The 20,279-nt window shown below is 48.3% G+C and overlaps 1 protein-coding gene across 1 annotated transcript in view; it reads left to right on the top strand.

The window, feature by feature from the left end:
• The window catches only part of BACH2 (BTB domain and CNC homolog 2), a 356,846-nt gene that overhangs the window by 330,538 nt on the left and 6,029 nt on the right, over positions 1–20,279 (top strand). The window contains 3 exon segments of the mRNA XM_055330439.1: positions 2,294–3,886; positions 15,013–15,219; positions 19,947–20,279. Of these exon segments, the coding sequence (XP_055186414.1) occupies positions 2,294–3,886; positions 15,013–15,219; positions 19,947–20,279 (2,133 nt within the window).

Here is a 20,279-nt window from a genome sequence, read left to right as displayed (position 1 = left end):
CAAACTTGAGATGTGTGTTATCCCGTCAGCAACTGGTAGACTGCCTGGGAGCAGAGCAGGAAATGCTTGCTTATGGAGGGGTCGACTCTGCCTTGATTAGGTCATTCTTCTCTTTGTGGCAAAGTCACGTTACAGCGAAGAAGTGGGTCATGTGACATTCCCATCACTGCCTTTGGTTACTTCTAAATGTGTACTTCCTTGCCTAGCACTCCCTTTGAAAGGTTCCTAGGGACAAAAAATGGATATGGCAGATAGATACTGCATTTGCTGAATCTGTTACCACGTCAGCTTAGTAGGACATGAAGCCTGGCCAGATGAGCTCTGTTTCAATCGTGGTACTAGGGGTTAGGACAAAAAAGGACTGTTGCCTGCCTCTGATTAGTTGGGGTGTGGTTTGTTGGTTTACACAGTGACTTGCTCCAAAGTAATTTGAGGCAGTACTCACCAAACAGAGCGTGTTGTTACATTTGTACACTGCAGTTAGCTGTATGTTAGGGGCACAGTTAGACTTATGACATTTCAGTACTACACATGCTTTTATCAGGTGTATACCGTGTTAGAGACCCTAATCAGATGCAGAGTTATAAAGAGAAATGAAGCAGTTCCTGATCTGAAGGAGCTTGCTGTCTTACCATAGAAACAGACCCAATTAAGTATAATAAAAGTGAGATGGCAGTGATTGCCCTTGTGGAACTATAGTGTGAGTCTAGCGGTCGTGTTTTTTTGTTGTGTTCTTTTTTTAACCAAATATCTTGGGACTCATTATCTGACAGAGTTTTTTTTAATTTGGAATATAAAGTCCTTCAAAAATATTAACAATTAAAATCCCATTCTGTTATATATCTAAGAAATTTCCCTTACTGGAAAGAATGCCGCATATTAAAATTAGTGCTGGCTGGGAGCATCCAGGACATTTTCCTCACCCTAGCGATGGGGCTGAGAGGCTGGTATCATCTGTTCTAAGAGGTTGGGAGACTGTTCCTGGAGAAGGTGATGTCCAAGTTGAATCTCAAGCAACAGATATAAGTCCTCACAAGAGTTTTGGCTCTGTGTGCTGCAGTGAACTCAGTACATGTGGGATGTGTTCAGAGCTGGCCAGTTCAACTTGCTCTACACCTACTCCCTTAGCAGTTGTTTTGTAATCACCGCTACTGGAGCTTCCAGCAAGGACCCCATGATTGCTGCTTCCATTCAATTTGTACATATGATCCATAGATCTGCCTCCCCTTCCTATGGAGGAAGCAGTGCTTGCAAGAACCCAGAAGATGTGTGTAGGTTTTGCATATAGGGTGAGGAAGCCTGCCCTGAACACCAGCTCATTTAATCCACTTCCATCTGAAAAAAACAATTGTATTTCTAATTGTCTAAGTCATTCCCTGTGTGTACGGGGGTGTGTGCGTACGCAAAGCTGTGCACAAATAGCACATTTTCAATCGATAAAATTTAAAGGATGAAGAGCACCTGACAGTAGTAGGCTGAGCTTCTATAAAGATTTTGCAGGAAAAAAGCTGCATGGCAAAGCTGCTGCTCATAATTAGGGAAGGGATAGCCTGCGTTCTGTGCCACTCAGCAACTTGGACCATTGAAATGACAGCCGGTTTGTTTAGTTCTGTAACCCCCATTCTTCACCGGCCAGGAGTTGATTTCTTGTTGAGAACAATGCTTTGGATTGTCATCATCTCTGGTATCGCTGTGAGATCAGGTATGACGTGATGACTGAAAAGTCCCGTCTGGAAACCACAATGAATGAGAAAGACACAAGTTGCTTTTTAATGTCACTTTTTAACTTTTTAAGCGAGGGAAAGCTGTTTGTCAAGCCCTGTGGACCTTCAGTTTTTAAACAGGCCGTGTCGCGAGTTTTGCAGTTGACAAGAAAAACAGAATGCTTCCCTTGGCTCAAGTGGGGAGCAAGTGTCACAGCACCCCTTACGTAGAAGGGCCCTCCACAAGACTGGGGGGCGGGGAATTAATAGGCTTCCCATCGTCACCATGCATTTTTGCCAGGGTATTTCATTAAGTGTAAACACTGGACCCGTTGTGGTCGTGTTTAGCCACTTGACCCTGGTGATTTTCAACTCCCTGTGCCAGGTGATGAAGTGGAGCCGAGGCATGCACGAGACGGGCACTAATTATTGGAAGCAGAATCAGTGCTGACCCAGTGCGAGATTAACTGCTCCTTTGCAGTCTTTATTCTGGGACATTAGCACTGTCTGGTGATCCTGCTTCAGTTGAGGGATTCGGGACAATAGCGGTGCTGATGGTAACGTCGGCGATTTCCCTGTTTGTTTTGCAGGTCACGGCCAGGGGCTTTGGGCCGCTGTTACAGTTCGCCTACACCGCCAAGCTATTACTCAGCAGAGAAAACATCCGCGAGGTCATCCGCTGTGCTGAGTTCCTGCGCATGCATAACCTGGAGGACTCCTGCTTCAGCTTCCTGCAGACCCAGCTCCTGAACAGCGAGGATGGCCTGTTCGTGTGCCGGAAGGATGCTGCGTGCCAGCGCCCGCACGAGGACCGTGAGAACTCCGCGGGAGAGGAGGAGGAGGAGGAGGAGGAGACCATGGACTCGGAGACGGCCAAGCTGGGGTGCCCCCGGGACCAGATGCTTGCAGACCCCATCAGCTTTGAGGCCACTGCCATCCCAGTCGCCGAGAAGGAAGCAGCTCTGCTGCCCGAGTCCGACGTGCCCACCGACACCAAGGAGACCTCGGAGAAGGACGCGCTGACGCAGTACCCCAGATACAAGAAATACCAGCTTGCATGTACCAAGAATGTCTATAATGCAGCATCACACAGTACCTCAGGTTTTGCAAGCACATTCAGTGAAGAGAACTCTAGCAACAGCCTCAAGCCGGGCCTTGCCATGGGGCAGATTAAAAGTGAGCCGCCCAGTGAAGAGAACGAGGAAGAGAGCATCGCGCTCTGCCTGTCCGGAGACGAGCCTGACATCAAGGACAGAGCGGGGGACGTGGAAATGGACCGGAAACAGCCCAGCCCTGCCCCCGCCCCCGCCCCCCCTGCCGGGGCCACCTGCCTGGAGAGATCCAGGAGCGTGTCCTCCCCCTCCTGTCTAAGGTCTCTATTCAGCATAAAAAATAGCGTGGAGTTGTCTGGCCTGCCCAGTACCTCTCAGCAGCACTTTGCCAGGAGTTCAGCGTGCCCTTTTGACAAGGGGATCACTCAGGGTGACCTTAAAACTGACTACACCCCTTTCCCGGGGAATTACGGACAGCCCCACCTGGGCCAGAAGGACGTGTCCAACTTCACCATGGGGTCGCCCCTCAAGGGGCCTGGGTTGGAGGCTCTCTGTAAACAGGAAGGAGAGCTGGACCGGAGAAGTGTGATCTTCTCCTCGAGCGCTTGTGACCAAGTGAGCACTGCGGTGCATTCGTATTCTGGGGTAAGCAGTTTGGACAAAGACCTCTCTGAGCCGGTGCCAAAGGGTCTGTGGGTGGGGGCTGGCCAGTCCCTCCCCAGCTCACAGGCCTACTCCCACGGTGGGCTGATGGCTGACCATTTGCCAGGAAGGATACGGCCCAACACTAGCTGCCCGGTGCCAATCAAAGTCTGCCCTCGCTCGCCCCCTTTGGAGACCAGGACCAGGACTTCCAGCTCATGCTCCTCCTATTCCTACGCAGAGGACGGGAGCGGGGGCTCACCCTGCAGCCTCCCTCTCTGTGAGTTCTCCTCCTCGCCCTGTTCCCAGGGAGCCAGATTCCTAGCCACAGAACATCAGGAACCAGGCCTGATGGGAGATGGAATGTACAACCAAGTCCGACCCCAAATTAAATGTGAGCAGTCTTATGGAACCAACTCCAGCGACGAATCCGGATCGTTCTCGGAAGCAGACAGTGAGTCGTGTCCTGTGCAGGACAGGGGCCAGGAGGTAGGGAACCCGCATAAATTCAAGCATGTGATCCACTCTTGCAGTCCTTTATCTGGACTCCACCTGCTGCCCCACCACCCCCAGATTAAAGGTTACAGGAAAGGGACTGCCTCCCCCATCCACAGAGGCAGGATGCTTCAGAGTTATTCCAAATTAACCACTTTTGTCCTAGAGGGCACTTGAAATTTGACCTACATTTCAGTACCCAACAAGCAGAGGCAAGCTGCTTAGTGAAAAAAAAAAAAAAAAGTTAAGTCTAATGTGTGAAAGAAAGCATGCTCGGGTACTTCAGATGTCTCCCTTCCTCTTCCCTTTCTCCTCCATCTGCTTTGAAAGGATGCTATACTCATCACCCTCATCCTGGTGCTGCACCCCTTCAGTGTGAAGGAAAATAGAGACTCACTTTCAAAACTGATTGATTGACACTAGACAGACCCACAATAGCAGGTGCTCCTGCAGCACCCTTTAAGTTTTCCTTGTCGACAGGAGTCCCAGGGCCATCCCTTGTCCACTGCAGTACAGGGAACTCGCCATCCATCCTGGTCCCCGGGGCACTGCAGAAGCACCCTGGTCAGTCACACATAATTGTGTAATGTATCGTTTCCTGAGCTCCCCACAAATGATGAGAAGTCACTTTAAGGAGTAGTGGGGTTGAGTAGCAGTCTCTGCCCCCTCGAAAGCAAAGTGCCTTCTAGTGCTTTATAGATAAAAACTCCCAAAGGCTCCATCCATCTTACCAATGCTGGGAGATGGAGCAAAACTCACATGGCTAAGGAGAGGAAAGAGGAGATGCCCCGTTCGTTCCCTTCCCCTCTGTAACATGAGAGGCCCCTGCAAAGATCTGAGGGAGTCTGTGTCATGATCTGGTGCTGTCTGGCTGCTTGACAAGGAACCAACCTGAGACTGGCACCTGGGTCTCAGACCTGCCTTGGGAGCAGTGTGAGCAAACCCAGTGAGAAGTCCCTCCTCAGAGCTGCTTATCTGGAAACCACAGGAGGAAATGAAGCGTGGTCCTCATTAGGCCAGCGCCCTCGGTACACGTCTGCCCTCCCTGGATATCAGCCCCCAGTAAAGCAGGGATGTTAAGCCAACCAGACAGCAGAAATGCCACACGGGGTGAGGTGCCTTTTCACAAAGCCACGTGCGGTTTATTCAGCCTCGGCAAGATTGGCAAGAAACATGAGGTTTTAGTTAGGGCATGTTTTGAAAATAGATCCCAAAGCTCCCTGTGCCAACTGCAGGGATGCCCTGTGGTCACTTCCTCATTTTGCCTGCTAGCCTGGTCCAGGCGCTTCTGTTACTGCCGGAGGGGGTGGGGGGATGGAGAAAGAAACATACTGAAAGGATTTAATTTAGCTAAAGGAAAATTGAATGAGAACTCTTCTGTCTGAATACACCATATCCCCTCAGGTTTGGGTGTGCCCAGGTGCCCCAGCCAGTGGCATCTGTGCTCATGACCCGGGAGGACTGTTTTTGTGAAAACAGTGAAACGTTTGTACTCTCTCTCTTCCCTCACTCATTCCTCTTCCTCCGACTGACCATAACTTAGGTGAAGTTTTGGGTTCTGCACCTCCCCCCCACATTGTTCCTAAGTACCCCTGATGCACAAGCCTAGTCCGTGGGTCAGGTTCATCAGCATAATGACTTATCTTGCTGAGGATTGGTGTCTCAAGAAAAGGACAAATGTCTTCCTCTTTGCCTCTCCCCTAAGGGGAACCCCACCATTAACCTGAATGGGTTGTGTTGTCATGACATTGGCATTTGTTCAAGGAACTGTCCATTTCTGATTATCTCCTTTTGTCTCTCTCCTATCCCGAAAATGGGCTTAAAGTCACTTCAGGGCAGCCCAGGTGGCCCAGCAGTTTAGTGCCGCCTTGGGCCCAGGGTGTGATCCTAGAGACCCGGGATCGAGTCCCACATCGGTCTCCCTGCATGGAGCCTGCTTCTCCCTCTGCCTGTGTCTCTGCCCACCCCACCCCCCCGCCCCGTGTCTGTGTGTTTCTCATGAATAAAAAAAATAAAGTCTTAAAAAAAAAAGTCACTTCAAATTAAATGCCACCAACAAGAGCACATGCGTTTTTCCTGTGTGTTTGGCCACATAACTTGTCTCCCTTTAGAGCGCTTCAGTTCTAAATGAACCACTCAAAAGGAAGATTCAACCTATAAAAGAGTCGTGAACAGGACTAGTCTCCCCCTGAAAGATATCAGCCCTTTAAAAATATTTTTACCTCGGAGGCCTGGGTGGCTCAGCGGTTGAGCATCTGCCTTCAGCTCAGGGCGTGATCCCAATATGGGGATCGAGTCCCGCTTCGGGCTCCCTGCGAGGAGCCTGCTTCTCCCTCTGTGTCTCTGCCTCTCTCTGTGTCTCTCATGAATAAATAAATAAAAGTCTTAAAGAATATATATATTTATTTTTCCAAAAAGAAATACGGTCTTTGCATTTCTAAACACTGAAAGCGGAAACGTTTACCAGAGCTCTAGGCCATTTCAAGGATCACGTTTAGCCCCTCTCAGAAGGGCATTTTGGACAGGGTTGTTAGGGTAAAGGTAAATGTCTTTCCCAGTTTGGCATTTTAGTTTTCCTAAAGTAGAGATTAGGTCTACTCAGGGGCTCCGCATGACTGGTCCTCTCTGAGTTAATAAGTTGCTTCCGGAAGTTACTTTGACTCAGTGGAAGTGTGGTCCCCAGTAATAACCATGAAGGCAGATCCTTCATTCACAATATGAACTGTCACTCCTTTTCCTGAGTTGAACTAATCCAGAAGAGGCCGACATCTGTTGATCTGATCCTGCCCTGATCTGCTCTTATAAGGCCTTCACATGACTCCTCTTCCAAGTAAAGCCCAAGGAGACACTGAAGTCGGAAACAAGAGAGTTCTCCCCTCCTGCCAGGCACCTGTCCAGTGCTTCAGACCGACAGGCCAGGCTCCTTCTCAGCCTCTCTCCCTCCACCTCTGTAAGGAGCCAAAATGTTAGATCAGAATAAAAGTACTGGCATCCCTTACAGTCTGTAAGGTGTTTCTGGTTATAACATCTCATCGATATTGACTTCTCTCATCCTTTCCATCTGTCCCCTAGCTTTGAAGAAGAGCTTCAGATAGCACAGTATTGTCCTTTCTCAACAATCAGAGCTTTTTTTTTTTTCCTTAGATTTTATTAATTCATGAGAGGACATAGGCAGAGGGAGAAGCTGGCTTCCTACAGAGAGCCTGATGTGGAACTTGATCCCAGGACCCCAGGATCATGGCCTGAGCCAAAGGCAGATGCTCAACCACTGAGCCACCCAGGTGCCCCAACAATCAGCTTTTTAAAATTACTTCCTTCTTTGAAATAATCAAACAGCAGCTTGCTTCTTTCACAGAGCTATCTCCTGTGTGCATGCCTGTAGGTCAGTCACATCAGGTTAAAGCAAACTTTTTTAATATCCATGGGCCCCACAAATCACAGCTTATTCAGCTACCATCTCTCAACAGTTTTTCCAGTTTTCTCCCTTTCTATAAAAATTGCTGCAATAAACATGTTTGTGAACATATTTAGTAGTGGTGCTTTTATTTTTGTGGGTTAGAATCCCATAAGTGGGTTAAAGGTGATGATGCTTATTTGTGAAATACTACTTAATTACTTCCCCTGAAAGGTTGTATCCTTCACCAATTTATGAATGTCCATTCCCCCTTGTTCTTTCCAGTACTAGCTGTTACCAGTCCTTTTAAATTTTGCCAATCTGGGGGATCCCTGGGTGGCTTGGTGACTTGGCGCCTGCCTTTGGCCCAGGGCGCGATCCTGGAGTCCCGGGATCGGGTCCCACATCGGGCTCCTGGCATGGAGCCTGCTTCTCCCTCCTCCTGTGTCTCTGCCTCTCTCTCTATGTCTGTCATAAATAAATAAATAAACAAATAAATAAATAAATATTTTTTTAAGAATTTGCCAATCTGATAGGCAAAAGATGATGACTAATGAGGTTGACATCTTTTCTCGTGTGTATGTGCCATTTATATTTCCCTTCCTGTGACTCACCACTTTATATCTTTGCCCATTGTTAACTTGTGCTGTTCGTCTTTAAACCAATTTATAGGATCCTTAATCCTTAATACAGGAATATTAACCTTTTATTAGAAACGTTTCCCATTTTTTCTCCTACTCGATCTTTTTATTTAGGGAATTTTTTTCCAATATAGAAAATTTTAAGTTTTATGTAATTTTAAATTTTATGTAAAGTGGTTGAGCATCTTTGTCTTTATGACTTTTGGGTCTGCTATATTACTTAAAAAGTCAGTTTGGGAATTTTTATCTTCCAATGATGAAAAAAACGAACAGGTCATATAAAGTGGAAAAAGTAACAAAACAGTATGTATAACAAGATCCTAGTTTGCTTCATAAATATACATATTATTTCTTAAAAGGTGGTATAGAGAATAAGATAAAATAGGCAAAGTTGGGGAAGAATATAAGGAAAGTTTTATTTCTGTGTACCTCTAATGTTTGAATTTTATTTATGTGTATCTCACACAAGGTCATTATTTTGAGATATCATTCACACACCATAAAACTTACCCTGTTAAAGTGAGCACAGGGATTTTTTTAATGATTCATGAAGGTTTGGACCATCACCACTCTAATTCCAGGACATTTTCATCACCCCCAAAAGAAACACCATCCCCATTAGCAGATGCTCCTCACCGTCCTCTCCTTAACCCCAGGCAACCACTAATCTACCTTCTATCTCTATAAAGATTTGCCTATTCTGAACATTTTATAACAATGGGATCTTACACTGTGTGGCCTTTGGTGTCTGGCTTCTTTCACTGAGCATAATGCTTTCAAGGTTCATCCTTGCCATTGATGTACCAGTGGGTACACCATGTATCAGTGCTTTGTTCTTTATTTATTGCCGAATAATAATTTACTCTGTGGATATACCACACTTTGTAGATTCATTGATCGGTTGAGGGACATTTGGATTGTTTCCCCTTTTTGACTATTATCAATAATGCTACTGTGGGCATTGGTGTACAAGTGTTTTGTAGACAAGTTGTCAGTCCTCTTCATTGTGCATCTAGCAGAATCGCTAAATCATGATAACTGTATGTCTAACCTTCTGAGGAACTACCAGACTGTCTTCCAAGGTAACCACCATTTTACATTTCCACAGCAGTGTATGAGGGCTCCTGTTGCTCCACACCCTCACCAGCACTGGCTACTGTCCACCTTTTTTTATTATAGCCATCCTAGTGAATGTGGAATGGCATCTCATTTTGGTTTGTGAGTTCATTTTTAGTATTTGAAAATTATAGAAAAGTCAGAAGCATTTTCTGAGTAGTAACCCTCGTAGTGGGATGGTTTTATACTACAAGCATTTCTACCTAATTGTAGGTTTTAGCAAGAAAGCATTAGAACGACAGTTTCTTTGCATGGCCAAAAGCATTGATTAGTTGGACTTTCTTTATGAACACATTTTATGTCAGGAGGGATAAAAGTATGTGACAGTGTGTACGTTTGGGTTTACACAGGACTGTGGGAGCAGGGAGCAATGATGTCTGGCATGCAATAAGATGGAAGAGCTGTGTCTGACCCTAATTCTTCCACCCACATGTCAACTTCCAGACATAAGTTGTATGTAAAAATTTTACACTCATTGTTGCAGTTCATTGAATCAGGCATCTTTTTTAAAATGCTGATGATTGGTCTGCTTCATAGAAAACCTTGCTAGGCAGCATAGAAGTCGGCCCTAGTTCTGCTTAAAACAATGTTTTTGTGTTGTCTAGAAAAATGTTCCTAGCATCGGGAATTCCAAAGCATACAGTCTGTCTGGAGGAAGAAACCATGTGACAAAGAAAGATAGGGCTAATAAACAGAATTAATAATACCTCATACCTATCAGGCAATTCAGACTTTTCAAAGCACTTTCTCCATCTGTTACCCAATTTTATTCTTCATAGCAATCCTGTAAGCTAAGTAGGGCATGTATTATTATCTTCCTTTCTCACAGATCCTCAAAGAACTTCAGGATAGAGAGAATGAAAGACTGGCCTGAGGTCACGCGGCTAATTAATTGCAGTACAACTAAATCCCAGGTGTCCTGCGTTTGTTCTGGAAAATGGACCATGAGAATAGAGGGTAGGAGGACAATTGTGTGGGAAACATTTCTTAGTGGCGATGGGACATTCTGTCACAGGCATCTGTCTTGTGTGGACCTGGCTGTCCGCCGGCCAGCAGCACTGACTCGTCAGCCCGGGGGGCATCTCGCTTCCTCCCCTGACAAGGTACAGAGAACTGAGGGCCTCGTTAGAGCACAGGTGTTAAAGACGCTGGGCCTAAGGGTACCGTTAGTATGATCCAACTCCTGCCGCTTCTATTCAACACCGGATAGTGAAACCAAGAAAGGGGGTAGGAAAAAGGATTCACAAACCAGCTTCAGCTGGTCTTTCTAGAGGAAATGCTTGTGTTCAGCTTTTTCCACAATTTTTGCATCTGTGTCCCGTTTCTCCAGTAGCTCCCATTCAGCAAACCTGCAGCTCCAGGCAGGTGAAATGTGGTAAGAGGCATGGTGAAGTGAGGTGCCTGTGGTCTGCTTACACCCCTGTAAAAAGGATGCAGGGAAAACCGAGGTCACCAGAGCGAGACAGCCATTGTTTGGGAGTGGGAATTTTTTTTCTTCACCTTTTGTCTCATTTGAATTTTCTGCAAGAAGTTCTATTTCTCGTATAATTATTTTTTTACATTTTTTAAATTTAAATTCAATTTGCCAACATATAGCACAACACCTTTAATGGTATTTTTGTTTAACTTGGGAGCAGGGGGTAGTTTGGGCCGCAGAACGAGGTGGTTGTGGGTAAGGGGAGAAGTGGAACTGATTCCTGTTGGACAGGAGGAGGCGCTGGCACTGCAGGGTCCCCCAGCACCCCTGCTCAGGCCCTGGAGGAGAAATATTTAGGTTTCATTTGCCATCTAGATGTCATAACTTTCCTTCCACCTTTTCCTAGCCCCCAGGGCCAGAGGTCCCTCAGCACCCTGCAGTGACCACCCATTTCACCGTGTGCTCATGAGCTGGGACCCCCAGAAGGCCTAACCTGGCTCTGGTGGCTGTTCGGGTCCAGGTCAGGTCCTGGGACGGGACTGGAAAGCCCCCTGTCCTGTACTTCCAGTTGTGCTCCAGAAGGCTCAAGCCACTGAGCAGCAAATCCACAGCAGCAGACGGTGCAAACTGTGGCGCTGGCCCATGGGGCCCTGTTGGGCCCTTGGCTGGCTGCCTCCGTGGCTGCCCCTGACTTTTGGAGTCTCTACTGAAAACCAAAGTGGGGGCGGGCATGAGCAGCAGCCATGAGAAACCATACGCTCCATCCCATGGGCCCTGCCCCCTTTTGTGCAGCGTGCTCAGCCTCCTGTGGGTCTTGCAGGTGGACCTTTGCAGGCCTGCGTCCAGGCGGGTGGTGACGGCAGCTGGCAGGACGTTTCATCTCTGGAGGTCAGGTGTTTTGCACTGAGAGTCCAGTGAATGAAAATGAACCCACTGCTGAGAAGTAAAACCCTGGAAGAATGAGCGTGTGGAGGGACAAGAAATAAGATGTTAAGCCCTCTAGGGCCTATTTGGGTTATGAGAATTTGCCAGAAGAAAGGGAGAAGGGCCTCTGCCCCTCTCGACGTGTTTGAACCTTCTAAGGCCAGGTCGCATTAGGTGACTTTCGAGCTCCTTTAGGGGAGTGTTTGGGTGCCTGCCAGCTTCAGAATGGACTGTTCTCCCCTCCCCATAAGGGGCTCTGGCTGCTCTTCATCTGCAGGGAAGATGCCCACTGGCTTGGAACTTACTCCTCTGAAAATAGCAGTGTTCCCACTGCTCTATCCCAAACACTTCGGGACTTCCCTCGGGTGGGCAGTGTGAATTCTCCCTTGCTTGAGGCCTAACGGAGCCTATTAAAAAGAAACCCCACCGCCCGGCCACTCTTGTTTCTTTTACGTGGAGGAAGGTCTGTAGCTGCCTATTTTCTTTTCCTTTGACCTCTTTAAAAAGCAGCTGGAGTTGCAACAGCTCTCCCGAAACTTTCTATGGCCTTTTGCTTCGAGGACTTTGAAACAAGCGTTGTTGATTTTTCCTCTTCCTGTCATCCTCTGTCCTGTTTCCCTGGTGTTTTATAGTCTCTGTCTGGATGATGTTAAATACAGTAGTAGCTCTTGGTCTAGAAGGCCTTTTGACTTTCCCTGCGGCCCGAACCGTAGGTATGTATTCTTTCGGAAGAGAAGTAAACAGGATTCAGAGCCGAAGCAGCATTGCTTTGTCGTCAGCAGAAGGGGAGACCCCACGAGGCCCCACAGCGCTGCAACCTGTGTGTGCAAACAAGCTTCTTCCTGGTGTGGAGACACCCGTGTCCCCGCCAGGCTCATCTCTGTGTGAGTTACGCACCGTCCAGGATTGGCGTGTCTGTTTGTTATCCAAAGGGTATAAAGGGAAATCAAACATTCTTCGGATCATTATGAGCCCTGTGCAAACACAGCCCGTGGACAAAGCCTGCTGGCTTTCCCTGGCTGCCGGCCTTCGGCCGTGGGAGCAGGGCTGGGCTGACTGTGGCGGAATGCGAGCTGTCGCCACTTTGCTTTCTTGGGCCGAAATGGCACAGATGGCACGGGGCAGGGTTCGCCAGGCGGAGTTTGAATCAGAGCACCCATTGGGAGCCCTCAGCAAATGGCACGTCCAGCAGGCTCAGGGCTATGAAGGACCCTGACAAAGCAGTCGCATCCGGCCACGGAAGAGTCAAATGATCGCGCAGTGGAGCTGCCTTTGTGCGTGGGGATTAACTGGCCGTCAGTGCCAGGATCTAGACTCGTCTTCCGCATCTGATGCAATCAAAGAAAAAGCCTGAGCTCACACTAAAGTATCTTCATCTCACTCCCCTGAACAGCGCAGACATAACACTGCAGCTTCTGCATATTAACGAGGGGTTGGTGTCTTCACCCAAAAATATTTTGATCAATGAGACCCGACCTCTCCTGGTTTTCTGGTTAAGTTCACTGCATCCCATTTGTCCCGTCTTCTAGGGCTGTGCTGTCCAGTGTAGCAGCCACAAACCACGCGTGGCTATGGAGCCCTAGAAATGTAAAAAAAGAAAAAGAAGAATGTGCCTAGTTCTGGATTGTGACAAGAGCAAAAAATAGGCCTCCAATTTTGAAAACGCGCTGCCAAAACAGTAAAGTAACTCAATAATGTTTATATTAATTACACGTTGAAAATATCATGGACCTACTGGGCTAAGTTAAATATACTATTAAAATGAATTTCAGTTGTTGGTTGTTTTTTTTTTTTTTCACTCCCTTTAATGTGGCTCCTAGAAATGCAAAATCACAGCTCTTGCTATTTGCATTGGACAGCACTGGGCGGGCACTTGAAGTTTAGGTCTATGGTGCCATCTGCTGGTCCACGCGAAGCAGACGCTGATGTAAGCAAGAATTAAGTGAAGCTGAGCTGGGAGACACCGTCTCTTGGCCAAACAACACGCAACCTTCCTTTTCTGAAACAGATCCAGAACCAAACCCAGGAGTCCCTGCATCACCAGGAGAGGCAGTGAGGAACTGCTGGAAGATTCAGGCCTGTGCATTTGACAGAATATAAGGAGGTCACAGATCCATCCCTCCAGAGACTCACGTCCTGTCTTGGATAATGCTTATTTGCCTTTGTCAGGAGTTTGGAAGTTGGAATCTTGCTGCTGACAGTATCTGCATCAGTTCTCACTGCTGCATAACAAATCGCCCCCAGATTCCATGGCTTAAATCATTTATCATCTCTTCTTTGGGGCAGGAACTCAGGAGTGGCCCATCTGAGCACTTCTGGCTTGGGATACGTCATGAGGTTGAAGTCAGTGTCTGGGGCTTCCATACCTGAAGGTGTGATGGGCCTGGAGAATCCACGTCCGTGGTGGTTGGTTCACACGAGTGGCCAGGCAACGCTGATAGTTGGCTGCAGGCCTCAGTTCTTCTCCACATGGGCCTAGGCCCTCCACAGCACTGCCTGAGAGTCCTGTAGGCCCGGCAGCTGGTTTCCTCCAGAGGGAGCAGTCTAGGAGCCTAAAGAAGAAGCTACAGCTCCTTTTATAACCTCGCCTCAAACCACATACTGTGACTCCCACCGCATGGCGATGATTGAGAGGCAGGAATGTGCATCTCCCCCCCCCCCCCCGATGGAGAAAAGTCACCATCATGTTGTAAAAGAAAATGTGAGATGGGATGGCCATTGTATTTTTGGAAAATACAATCCGCCAAAGTGCCCAACTTTGTACAGCCGTATGCAGCCCAAACGCATGCCCCATTTTGCAGATGAGAACATTGAGGCCCAGAGAAGTAAGGTAACTAGCCTGAAGTGTCACGTCTCCTAGAAGGACTAAAGCCCACTTCCAGCTCCTAGTCCACCTCGGTGTAGCCTACCTGAGCTCTCTCGCTGCATCTCCTTAAGCCATGGCACTGAAAATCACACTGGCGGTTTCATCTTTCCAGCCCGTTCGAAGTGTGTGGTGCTCTCCTCATTCAAGTGATTCCCATAATTCCTTAGATGGTATCTGTCTGTGAATTGTTCTTTGTGGAGTCGAGGCACCATGGAAGTAGGTTTCAACTATCTAGCCCTTGTTACAAAATTGCTACAGCAGTGAAAAAGTATGCATTCTCCAATAGCTCCCATGCTGTTTGCTTCAGAAATCTCAGGAATGATAACCACGTTATAATTTGTGTTCACGGGACACCTGGGTGGCTCAGTGGTTGAGTGTCTGCCTTTGGCCCAGGGTGTGATCCTGGAGTCCCGGGATCGAGTCCCACATCAGGCTCCCTGCATGGGGCCTGCTTCTCCCTCTGCCTGTGTCTCTGCCTCTCTCTGTGTGGGTCTCTCATGAATAAATAAATAAAATCTTTTAAAAAATAATAATAATTTGTGTTCACATTCTGTTTGACTCTCTAAATATTACATCTTATTTCTCTCTGAAACAAGAAAGACTTGATCACTGGCTGCATTCAGTAGTTTCCATACTACTTGGTCATCCTAAAAAGGAGGTTTTACCTTTTTTTTTTTTTTTTTTTTTTTTTGATGTTTTGCCAGCTGGAATTCCAACTAAAACCCAACCACCATAATCATATTCTACTGTTCTTGGTTTCAGGTCAAACTTCCCTTTCCTGTAGATCAAATCACAGATCTTCCAAGGAACGATTTCCAGATGATGATTAAGATGCACAAGCTAACCTCAGAACAGTTAGAGTTCATTCACGACGTCCGACGGCGCAGCAAGAACCGCATCGCGGCCCAGCGCTGCCGCAAGCGGAAACTGGACTGTATTCAGAATTTAGAATGTGAAATCCGCAAATTGGTGAGTTGACCCGTTCGTTGCTGTCGGCAACCTGGAGTGAGCAGGATTCGTGCCAAGTTGCATTCTGGGAAGTTTGGGGTTATTTTCAAGCAAGTTTCTCAACAAAAGTAGTAGCTTTATATCTGCAATTGTGTGGGTCTGTGCAGGTGTGTAATCACGTTTCAATATTTTATGGCCTCCAGCCACACATATAGAGGTAGTCCTTTGGGTTTTTTCCATTCAACATGTCCTAGCTGCTAACATCCTTTGCGTACGCGTGTGGGCCAGGTATTATTCCCAACTGTTTTTTGTAAACGATCACATTAGAGCCTCACATCAACCCTATGACTTAGGTTCTATTTTATCTCCATTTTCAGAGGAGGGAATGAGTGCAGAGAGTTTTGCCAACTCCCCGCTCTGTAGCAGAGCCTGAATGCAAACCCAGTTGCCTCATTCCAAATCTTGTAACCTGCCACCGCCGCTTTCTCCTGCCCCCACAGAAGAATGTAGAATCCAGATAGGACACCACATGACCTGAACCCCCTCGAAGCTCCAGGGTCCTTGAGTTTGCAGTTCTGCCTCCAAGTGGCTGGCTCCTCTTCCCCGTGCCTGAGAGTATTTTGTCTCAGGGAATAAGTTCCCAGGCTCCCCTCACTGGGAGCTCGGTGCCCCCTTCTCCTTGGTAAGCAAGCTTAAGCCACAGGAAATAAATCCAGGTGGCCTCTGGCTCCTGACTTAGCTCTGAAAGCAGAGAGTGCAACCTCATTCAGCTCAACCTTTGTGCTGGCCAAATACCGGGAACATCTCAGGTGCCATGTCATGTCAGGCTGAAGAAGAGAGAGGCCACAGTGATGTGCTTATGATCTAAGTTTGGGTCCTCAGACCATACACGGTGATCCTGGGCCTCATGGTAAGCCACCGTCCTGATGAGAACCTAAGAACGAGATAAGACATTTGAAAAGCATGAGTAAAGGTCATCCAGGACTTCAGAGTCTGTTTTCTTTTTTGGTCAACTCCCACCAAGCAGGGGAACTGCTCCTGGCAGGGCCTCCCCTCACCTGCCAAATAAAGCCCAAGCTTCTTAGGAAGACATTCATACTTGCTCATACAGGTTTAGTCTGTAGCTACGTCCAGAATCACCTTCCACTCCAAACTTGACCGATAATAAAATCAAACGCTCTGCACTTCCTGCCACTTGCTCTTTCTGCTTCTGTGTTTGTGCTAGCTCCCCTCTACCATGGACATTCCCTGGCTATTTTCTTCTCTGACTTCATCCTTTAAGAATCAGGTTACTGCCTCCTCTCAAGGAAACCCCTTTCCCGAGTCCCTGGGGAGACTGAGCACCCAGCCCTGGAGTCCTGATCTGACCTCTGGCTTCCTGCTCATCCCAGCAGTCTTGCCTCATCTATGTGTGTGTGTCTGTCCCCCCAGCTCCTGGGCGAAGCGGTAGGTTCCTCACAACAGGGTCAGTGATGACTGGATCGTCCCCTAGTCTCACCACAGCAGGGCCAGGGATGCCTCTCAGGAAACGTCTCTTGCCCTGAAATGTATCTGAAATTGTGACTGGGTTGTGGGATTACAAATTCCTTCTCTCTTCCCAATTTTTCTTTAACGTTGCTTTAACAACGACAAGAACAGTTTGCATTTAAGCCACATAAGGAAGCAAGACATTGCTGCTGGTGAACATGGGTCTTCTGAAAGCTGGCGGGGCTTCGGCAGGGACCCAGCAAGGCTGAGTCTGCCAAGGACGGGCTTTCGGGGCTCTGAGCACAGGTCCATGGTCATTCGGCCCCGTGCCCCTCTCCAGAAAGCAGAACGATTCTCATCACCTGTATTTGAGAAATACCTGATTTTTGTAATTAGCATTCTTTCCTTGTAATTTTGTAATACTGAACACATAGCAAAGTCTAAGCCACACACCAGGCAGATACGTAAAGCACTTTGCTGATAGTGTTCAGTTGAAGGACAGAGAGGGCGTCTCCTACCTCTCCTCCCACCGTTTCTGGAGACCCCTTAAATAATAGGCTGCATTTTCCCACTGAGTGAGAGTTTTCCGAGCTCATCAATGTACATCTGTGACTTAGAGCTTCACCCCGGTAACCAAGGCCTGGGTTTATACTGCCTTTCCTGCACAGAGCCAAAACACTTTTTTTTTTTCTTATGGTCATTTGAAAAGGTTGTTTTATTATCAATGTAACTAATCACAACGAAACCATCTCTTACAACTAAAGACATTATAATGAATTTTCTTTACAACTGCAGAGAAATGGGATTTGCTATTTCACATCAAATAGAACAGGCTGTGTAAATTCTTCTTCCTATTTATGGTAAAATATAATTTCATCTATAAAATCAGTCATGGGGATCCCTGGGTGGTGCAGCGGTTTGGCGCCTGCCTTTGGCCCAGGGCGCGATCCTGGAGACCCAGGATCGAATCCCACGTCGGGCTCCCAGCGCATGGAGCCTGCTTCTCCCTCTGCCTATGTCTCTGCGCCTCTCTCTCTCTCTCTCTCTCTCTCTCTCTCTCTGTGACTATCATAAATAAATAAAAATTAAAAAAAATTAAAAAATCAGTCATGAAATATTAAAACTGAAACAACAGAATTTATATCCTTTACCTAATTTACTTTAAACGGTCTATTCACTAAAAAGGGGGGGAGGTACATGTGATAGAGCCCCTGTACTTCCTCATTAAGTGTTTCCATTAGACCCTTTATTTTCAACAATTTTATAATACAACCATAAAAATGCGTTCCATGATAATAGTATACTTTCCTCAAATCTGCCTTTTATCTTTACCAAAAGGCAAGAGAATGAAGCACGTGGCATATTGAAGGCTGAGGAAAGAGAAGGAGGAGAAGCATTTCTTTTTCTTCTCCCTAAAAGAGGTCCGCAACAGTTTGCATATCGGTGGGGGGTGGGGGGGGGTCAATGGCTTGGCCAAGATAATGTGGCATAACAGAGACTGAGATGGCCCTCCTGGGACCAGGCACTGTTGCCTCTAGCTCTGCAGGCCCCCAGTGCTTCTGGGCGCTCTGGGTGGCACAGCCACAAAGGTAAGATTTTTCGGGGAGGGACCTCCAGATGTACTTTGTTTCTTATCCACCGCCCTCCAGCTGGGTGTCAAGGATGGCCCTGGTGTGGGGGCAGAGGGGGGAGGCCAGTACGCCCCGCGAGCCCCCGGCACACACGCACTCACCCCCCACTCCCACACTGCCTCCGGCGCACCACTCAGCTTTTGCAAAGTTGCATAATGTATTTCTCTCAACTTGCACTTGTACATCTGTTTATTTTTCATTTTTAAAACATGTTTTCTTGATAAATTTATAAATATTTTAGCAGGTGCCCTTTCCCCGTGTAAATCTCTGTCTCCGACACACATGCCCACGCTGCCTGCCAGATTGCATTCATGCTCCAGCACGTGCAGCAACCATGTTGGAGCCCCCATCTCGTATGTTCGCTTCCCTCTCCTCCTTTCTCTCTCCCTCTCCCTCTGCCGCACCCCCAACTCATTCGCCCTCCCATCTGGCGGTGATGTCCGGTTTCCTCATCTCTCTCACTGGGTGTGCCCCATGGGACCCCCACAACTCTCTCCTCGCACAGATAGTTCAGGTGTAACCTTCACCAGCCTCCCCCCTAGTGGTGAAATTCATCTCTCTGATGGGATGATGAATTTTAGTAACACAAGAACTTCTTGGAGGACAACCTCTCAGAACCTCAGGCTGCTCTGCTAGGGCTCGGTCTCCATGCCTGTGTCTGCCCTCCATGTGTCCGCGGAGAATCGATGCCCGTGACCCGCTGCACGGTCCCCACCTGTCCCAGAGAGGACCTGCTCTGTGCAGTCTGTCCCCCGCAAAGGCCAGAAAACCAGCTGAGGTTTAATCGAACCGTGTGACATTGCCAGTGGCCACTTTTTGTTGTTGTGATTTTTGTTGACTTTTTTAATAGACTTCTTTTTTAGAGAAGTTTTGGTTCACAGCAAAATTGAATGACGCCCCTGCCCTCTACCCCTGTACACTCACCCCCTCTCCCATCACCAACACCTCCCACCCGGGTAGTGCATTTGCTACAGTTGAGGAACTTGAATGCACACATCATAGTCACCCAATGCCCATAATTTATATCAGGGCTCGCTCTTGGTGTTGTGTAGGTTGTGGATTTGGACAGTAGATGCATCCTGACTGTACACTGAGTAATTCTGCTGCCCTGAAGATCCTCTGTGCTTCACCTGCCCATCCCTCTCTCCCCCCACTCCACACTCCCTGGCCACCTCTGGTCTTTCTGCCGTCCCCATAATGTTGCCTCTTTCCAAAATGTCATAGAGTTGGAATTGGTCAATTTCTGACCTTCAAAAATGGCAGCCTAATGCGTTTGGGGGAGCTTTTTCCAACTACACTTTTGGTACTGAGAGTTTTCCAGTTGATTCTCTGCAACCCCCAAATTCCCAGAAACCAGCACCTTGACCCCCTGCAGTTCTCTCGCAGGTGATAATTTTGCCAGACCCCAGAGAACGACGAAGAGCTGCCGCACAGAAGGCGTCTGTCTGGTCTGTCTGTCGGGCTCCCTGGCACGCCCGGGTAGGCTGCTCAGGCCCAGCTCCCTGAACCTGGTCTGTGGGTCCCCAGATCCTGGCCTGTGCTTTCGTGAGCCCCCGTGTAACACAGAGTGCAGCAGCTGGCCAAGCCCGGCCGAGGGCTCCTGTCCTCCGGGTCAGGCTTGACGGGGCCTTGTCCTTCTCTGTGGTGCAGGTGTGCGAGAAGGAGAAGCTGCTGTCGGAGAGGAACCAGCTGAAGGCCTGCATGGGGGAGCTGCTGGACAACTTCTCCTGCCTCTCCCAGGAGGTCTGCCGCGACATCCAGAGCCCCGAGCAGATCCAGGCCCTGCACCGGTACTGCCCCGTCCTCAGGCCCGTGGGCCTCCCCGCCGCCACCGGTATTAACGCTGCGCCTCTGGGCGTCGAGCAGAACCTGGCCGCCCCCCAGTGCGCGGTGGGGGAGAGCACGCCCTGCTGCCTGGAGCCCGGGCCCGCGCCCCCCGGCCCCCCCTGGGCTCCCGGCGGCGCCCCCCCCCCTCCTCCTCCT

This window comes from Nyctereutes procyonoides, unplaced genomic scaffold, assembly GCF_905146905.1.
Source record: "Nyctereutes procyonoides isolate TBG_1078 unplaced genomic scaffold, NYPRO_anot_genome, whole genome shotgun sequence".
Classification (NCBI taxonomy): Eukaryota; Metazoa; Chordata; class Mammalia; order Carnivora; family Canidae; genus Nyctereutes; species Nyctereutes procyonoides.
Note: the sequence above shows the minus strand (reverse complement) of the source record. Positions and strands in the feature narration are given on the sequence as shown.